The 7,723-nt window shown below is 44.0% G+C and overlaps 1 protein-coding gene across 1 annotated transcript in view; it reads left to right on the forward strand.

The window, feature by feature from the left end:
- Positions 1-1,994: 1,994 nt before the first annotated feature.
- Positions 1,995-7,723, forward strand: part of LOC122565076 (thymic stromal cotransporter homolog) — a 28,327-nt gene continuing 22,598 nt past the window's right edge. Inside the window, exon 1 of the mRNA XM_043720709.1 lies at positions 1,995-3,326. Within this exon, the coding sequence (XP_043576644.1) occupies positions 2,345-3,326 (982 nt within the window). The 5' untranslated portion in view covers positions 1,995-2,344. The remainder of the gene's footprint in view (positions 3,327-7,723) is intronic.

The following is a 7,723-nucleotide window of genomic DNA, read 5'->3' on the forward strand; positions in this document are numbered from 1 at the left end:
GAATGAGCTGCCAGAGGAAGTGGTGGAGGCTGGTACAATTGCAACATTTAAGAGGCATTTGGATGGGTATATGAATAGGATGGGTTTGGAGGGATATGGACTGGGTGCTGGCAGGTGGGACTAGATTGGGTTGGGATATCTGGTCGGCATGGACAGGTTGGATCGAGGGGTCTGTTTCAATGCTGTACATCTCTATGACTCTGTGATAGTGAGTCTTTGAAATCCTCACTTCTAGAGAGCAGTAAAGACAGGGTCATTCACTGGTTTTAAGGCAAATGTAGATAGATTCTTCATTAACAAAGAAATGTGAATGACCATAATCAGGCCATAATCAGTCAATCATGATATTAAATGATTGTACAGGCTTGAGGGGTTGAATGGCCTCCTGCTGTTAACATGTATGTAGATTGAGTCATATATCTTTGAATATCGAAGACTTCGGGATTATCAAATCAAATTAAAAGACTATATAGAGTTAAGAGAGGAACCTCTCCCTGTTGTAGAGGTTTGCTCTGGTACAAGGGACAAAAACCTTCAGAGTCTTAAACCTGAAGGTTTTAAGGTGAATGACTGTTCAGCAGTGTTGTAAAAACACTTCTTCATGCAGAGGATATAGCGTACATCACCCTTTAAAACTGTAAACATCTTAAAAACTGCAATTGGTGGGTTTCTCATTGGCAAAGCATGTTAGTGATTCTGGAACTCAGACAGGTGAATCGAGTTCACATTCCAGTTGACTCTGATCTGATTGAAAAGCGGAAAAGCTCAAAAGGCTGTATGTTCCTCTCCTATTCCTGTGTTCCATGTCTGCTCTATGAATGTTGTAAATGATTAGCCGAAATGAGTTTTGCAGCTATACAGATAATGGAGTTATTTTGTTACCAGACATAAATCTTGAGAACAGGTAGTTAAATATAACCTGGCAGTTTCCGATTAGAAATCAGTTTAAAAATGGGGAAATAAAACAAGTGGCATCAGCAAAAGAGGCCAAGGTTGTTGTAAAAACCTAACTGATTTTAGGGAAGGAAACCCAGTCTGACTGGTACGTGACATCAGATCCCAGATGGTTAACTACCCTCTGTACTGGTCTAGCACGTCCCTGAATTATATCAAAACTGTCACTAGCTGCCTGGGAAGAAAGTTCACACAACAGAATCAATTATATTGTGAACACTAGACTTTACAAGATGGGCATGTTTCAAAATATCTCCTTTAACTTAAAGTAAAATTGGAAATGCCAGGAAGAGCCTGGCTCTGAGACGTCCCCACATGACTTGGTTGCATAGAGTACAATCAAAAGTTATTAAAATCAAGTGACAGTTACATTGTGGAACAGAGGGAGAGAGAAATGGTTATGGGGAAGCAGAATTCCTGTGAGTTTACTTACTGTATCAAAGTTAGAGGGAAGAACAGATGGGTTGTTTGGAGATTTAAGAAGCAAGAAACTGCCAAAGGTGAGCCTTTCTGGAGAAAGTTAAGTCTGGGAGGGGCAGGCACTGACAGGAATGAATTTCAAAGGGAGTTACAATTTAGTGTGGGAGGGAGCAACTAGCCTGCCAGAGTGTCCAGAGCAATATTAGAATTGTTCTTGTAATATTATACATCTGCCAAAAGAGTGGTATGCAGAGAAAGATGTTGTAAGATGCATCTTAACTTATTTGTCAATTAATGTGAAAGTGACTTCTCTTTCATTCGATGTATTAGTGCCCTATTAAGTAATGTCTAATCTATATTCATTTTAGTGTGTTTCTTACAGTAAAAGTGATCAAATATGAAATTATCCTTTCTGCTGATTACTTGGGAAATTAGCTCCTAAATCTCCACGGGGATCATAATAATTCATTAATAATAGAATAGTTTTTAAAGTTGGAGAAGTAGCAAGTACTTTGTTTTCAGTTGTGCAGATTTAGATTTAGCCACGAAACCACTGCATGAGGTAAACTGCCTTTCCTTTTTCATGCTTACAATTCCTCATACCGAACCAGTTTCTCATCAGTGACTAATATTAAAGAGAACCAACTCTCAGGAGGGAGTTTCCTAATTTGCATGCAGAATTCAACAGAAAACAGATACGCTTCTGTGCGTGAGGTTTATAAACTGAATCCCAAGTGGAGAGATTACTGGAGCCCAGAGACTTGCCAGGGGACGGAGTCTGATGCAAGGCTCGAGTCTTCTGTACACCTGCGTGTGATCCAGGGACAGTATCTTGTTCAGGGGCTGTGTCTGACCCAGGAGCAGTGTCTGGTCCCGGAGAGTGTCTGATCCAGGGATAGTATCTTGTCCAGGAGGCAGTCACCTCTGCCTTTTACAGAGTCTGATACACAGCAGGCATTGAGTGGTAGAGATGGTTTTGGGTGTTGATATGAACTCTCTGTTGAGCTACGTGGAGCCAGTGGTGGTTGTTACGAACGTGGCCAATTCCCTCTTTGATACAGCGCTGCTGATGGAGGTATATGACCAGCTAAATGGGACAGCGGCTGGGAACAGTGACGTGGTCCAGAAGGAAGTGGCCCGATTCTACATGATTTACAACATGATCTACTCGTTGGCCCCCTTACTGACCACAGTGCTGTTGGGAAAGTGGGCAGATCGGCAAGGCCAGAAGGTGCTGCTGGTAGTGCCATTACTGGGCTACCTGCTGGGAAGGCTTTTACTGCTGTTCACCCACATTTTCCAGCTGCCGGTCAATGTGATGTTCGGCTCTGCAGTGATTAATGGATTGACTGGAGGATTCCCAGCGTACTGGAGTGGGATTAATGCCATCACTGCCCTGAGGTCAGAACCAGCCAAACGCAGTCTGAGGTTAAATGTGCTGGAGGTGGCATCGGGGATGGCTGGATTCATTGGCAGCCTGGCATCCGGTCACTTCTTTTTGATGAAAGTTAATAACCAACATGGGATCTTACTGATCTGCCTGTGCCTGATACTGTACTTACTAAGTCTGCTGTATTCAGCATTTATCCTCCGTTATCCTTCTGTTCAGCCACAAGGTCAGCTCCCCACAGAGGTGAATGACCCTAGCCCGAAGAGATACAGCATGCAGATAGTTCTTCTCTTTATCTGCTACCTCCTGTATGATTTTGGAGTGACTGGTGGTGAGAACATCATCACAATCTTTGTCCTGAAGCCCCCTTTGAGCTGGGATGCCATCTGGGTGGGCTATGGTAAAGCTGCCTGTCATGTCATGTTTCTGACCAGCTTCCTCGGAGTTCTCATCCTCTCCAAATGGCTGAGTGACACATCCCTGGTGTTGATGGGCATCATCTCCAACACGGCTGGATTCACCACCATGGCCTTTGTGAGGAGGAGCTCAGTGTATTTCATTGGTAAGTATTGCACTTCCCTTTAACCACGCAGATAAGAATTAGACCAAAACCCCTGAATAATAGAGCCTTTGTTTTAATTATTCTCAAGATATGAGCATCACGGGCTAGGCCAGTACTTATTATCCAGCTTAATATTCAACCACATTGATGTAGGTTTGGAGTCAAATGTAGGCCAGACCACATGTGGGGGGAGGGCAGATTTCCTTCCCTGAAAGGGATTCGTGAATCTGATGGGGTTTTGTTGCAATACTTGACACTGGTTTCAACTAAGCTAACTTTCGATTCCTAATTTTCAACTGAATTCAACTTTCACCATCTGCTGTGGCAGACATTGAGGCCCTGAACTCAGGCACTGGATTACTAATCTTGTGACAATACCACTACTACACCACCTCCTCCAAGCAAAGGTCTCGGAGTAATGGAAATTAAAGTCAATATTTATTCAAATATTTAGAAAAAAATAGCAATGAGGTAAAGAAAAGATGCAAGATTGAGAGTGGGGGGTCATTTATACGGTTACCTGGAATCTAAATACTGGAAAATCCAAACGACAAATGCAGTTTCCTGTTTTATTAGTAATCCTTCGGGTTGTGAATTCAAATGCGAACTTAAAGTCAGTCAGTTTTGTAATTTGTGAACTGGCTTCAGTGAAACACTTGGATTATTGTCAAACCCCAAGTGATAAACTTTGTGATGTTTTGACATTATGAAATGTTAAGTTATGCTACACTGTTGACGTATAGTTCCCTTGACGTGATTCAGATTGAGGGTCCTGGCTCTGTCAACATTCCCACATGTTGAGGATGAATCAAAAGGCAAATTTGAGATTACGGGTTCAAGTATTTGTCTAATATTCACTATTGAGTCATTAATCTGCCTGATGCCATCAGTATTACAGGATTTAAAAAGGTTTTATGATGGTTTATCTCTCGTGGAGATTAGTTCAGCATTCCAAACGCAGTCACAAATCAAAATGGCATTTGAGGTGCAAGATTTCCACCCCTACCCTGAGGACTGCTAAGCAGCAAGGCAGACTGCCTGGTCATGTGACTGTGCTAAATGGCACAGCAGGGTAGGGCAGGTCATGCAGGTAGGCACTGAGTGAGCGAACTGGGTGCCCCTCCCTGTGACAAACTATCTCTGCAGCAGCCTTTCAGTGTTAGTTGCCACCATGTCCTTAATTGTAGGGCTGTGCTTCCAGAGCGGGTACTTAAGAGAGATGGTCATGAGGGGATGCCAATGTCCATGGACAAGGGCTGCATGCAGCTGGTGTCCTGAGATGCTGTTTGCTGCTGCATCATGCCCAGTCCATCACAAGAGCCAACTGTCCATCCATTGACTCCATCTGTACTTCCTGCTACCCCAGGAAGACAGCCAACGTCATCAAAGACCCTGCCCACCCCAGTTATAATTTTATAACATTGTATTCTTCACTGTTGTATTGTATGGTATGATCCTCTGTACTGCATGCAAAACTAAACCTTTCACTGTAGCTAGATACATGTGGCAATAATGAATCAAATCAGCATGCAGGCTCCTCATAGCCAGTATTGAGCTGAACTCACCAGGTACTCGCACTGACTTCCAGGTGGAGACTATGCCAGACATGGTCATTCAGTGCCTCTCCCTTGAAGCCAGGGGGCTTCTGACCATGAACAAACCTCCCCTCCCACATGACCCTCCCATCCATATCCCACTTTACCATATCCCACGTTGCAGATACTGTTGGCCTCTTCACTCTTGTCTTACCCCTCACCCCAGCCTGCAGCTCCCAATCTCTAGGAATACCTTGCCTAGTCTTCCCTCTCATAGCAGCAGCAACGTTGCCCACAAATCCGTCCCACCACCACTGTGCACCCCCCCCCCCCCCCCCCCCCCCCCCCCCCACATGTATGTTACACTTAGGTCTTGCCTTACCTAAATGTAGGGCATTATCCCCAGGGGTGAAAAGTGTGGTGATGGAAAAGCACAACAGGTCAGGCAGCATCCGAGGAGCAGGAGAGTTGACGTTTCGAGCATAAGCCCTTCATCAGGATTCTTGATGAGTTCCTGATAAAGGGTTTTTGCCCAAAATGTCGACTCTCCTGCTCCTCGGATACTGCCTGACCTGCTGTCCTTTTCAGCAGCACACTCTTCGACTTAGATCTACAGCATCTGCAGTCCTCACTTCCTCCATTATCCCCAGAGGGTTTAAGAGCAGGAGAACCTGAGAGGGACCAACAAAATGTTGGGTCTACCTACAGCACATGCCCTGCAGTTCACCACCACCTTCTCAAAGGCAACTAGAGATGGGCAGTAAATGCTGGCCAATCAGCAATACCCACATCTCATGTGAGATTTTTTAAAAATTTAGATAAAATGCTTCTTTTTTTTCTTTCTTCCTGTCAAAATGGACAATCTCATGCTTTCCCAGATTTCCCAAGGCCAGCACTGCTCACTGTGACACACCATTTCTTACATGTTTCCAAGCAGAAGCTGACCTATTTGTGCCCACTGTTAGCCATGTTACCTCCTACACCGTGAGCTTTTATTTTCCTGAAGAATGATTGATGTGACACCTCATCAAAGGCCTCCTGAAAATCTAAATACGCTGTACAGTACATCCACTGGTTCTCCTTTATCTGCAGTGTGTGTTACTCCCTCAAAGATCTCCAACAGATTGATCAAACATGGTTTCCGTTTGACAAAACCATGGTGATTCTGCCTAATTACCTTGATGTTATCTGAGTGCACTATTATAAGTTCTTTAAGAATAGCCTCTAACATTTTCCCTGTCAAGTTAGCTGACCTGTAGGTTCCTCGTTTGCCTCCTTCACTTTTTGAAGAAAAGTTTTCCAATCTGGTGAAACCATTCCTGAATCAAGGAATTTTTGGAAAATTAAAACCAATGATTCATCAATCAACGCTCTCACTAACCACTTCTTTTAAGACCCTGGAGTAAAGTCTATCAAGACCTGGCATTGTTAACCCTTACTTCCAACAAGTGACTCAGTATCACTTCTTTAGTGAATATAAATTTCTTGAGTTACTCCCTTCCATTTCATGATTTACAGCTATTTGTGGGATTGAACATGATTCCTCCTAGAAACTAGGGGGCAGAGTAGGCTATTGAGCTTGTTCTGCCAGTCAGTATGATCATAGCTGATCCTTTAGCTCATTCCTGCTTTCTCCCTAGACTCCTTGATGCCCGTAAAATTTAATAATTGGTCCATCTCCTTCCATAAGACCATAAAATGTAGGAAACAGAAGTAGGCCATTCAGCCAATCAAATCTTCCCTACCCTTCAATGAGATCATGACTGATTTGATAATCCTCAACTCCACTTTCCTGCCTTATAACCATAGGATTTGATTCCCTTTGTGGTTAAAAATCTGTCAGCCTTGAATATACATAACAAAACAGCCTTGACAACCACCCCCCCCCCCCCCCCCCCCCCCGCCCCGAATTCCATAGATTCATTACCACCTGACAGAAGAAATTCCTCCTCATCCTCTGTTGTAAGCAGATGACTCTTTACTCTGAGGTTATGCCCTCTGGTCCGAGACTGTCCCACAAAAGGAGACAACTTTTCCACATCAACCCTATCAATTCCTTTTAAGAATCTGATGCGTTTCAATAATGTCACCTCTCATTCTACTAAACTCCAATGATTATAGGCCCAGTCCACTCAACTTCTCCTCATAAGGCAGTCCCTCCATATCCAGAGTCAACCTCGTGACCTCTCTGGACTGTCTCCAATGCTGGCATGTGTTTTCTTAAATAAGTGACACAAAACTGTTTATAGTAGTTATAAAGTCATAGAGTCATAGAGATGTACAGCATGGAAACAGACCCTTCGGTCCAACACATCCATGCCGACCAGATATCCCAACCCAATCTAGTCCCACCTGCCAGCACCCGGCCCATATCCCTCCAAACCCTTCCTATTCACATACCCATCCAAATGCCTTTTAAATGTTGCAATTGTACCAGCCTCCACCACATCCTCTGGCAGCTCATTCCATACACGTACCATCCTCTGCGTGAAAAGGTTGCACCTTAGTTCTCTATTATATTTTTCCCCACTCACCCTAAACCTATGCCCACTAGTTATGGACTCCCCGACCCCAGGGAAAAGACTTTGTCTATTTATCCTATCCATGCCCATCATAATTTTGTAACCCTCTATAAGGTCACCCCTCAGCCTCCGACGCTCCAGGGAAAACAGCCCCAGCCTGTTCAGCCTATCCCTATAGCTCAGATCCTCCAACCCTGGCAACATCCTTGTAAATATTTTCTGAACCCTTTCAAGTTTCACAACATCTTTCCTATAGGAAGGAGACCAGAATTGCACACAATATTCCAACAGTGGCCTAACCAACGTCCTGTACAGCTGCAACATGACCTCCCAACTCCTG

The sequence above is a fragment of the Chiloscyllium plagiosum genome, chromosome 31, assembly GCF_004010195.1.
Source record: "Chiloscyllium plagiosum isolate BGI_BamShark_2017 chromosome 31, ASM401019v2, whole genome shotgun sequence".
In the NCBI taxonomy this organism is placed as follows: domain Eukaryota; kingdom Metazoa; phylum Chordata; class Chondrichthyes; order Orectolobiformes; family Hemiscylliidae; genus Chiloscyllium; species Chiloscyllium plagiosum.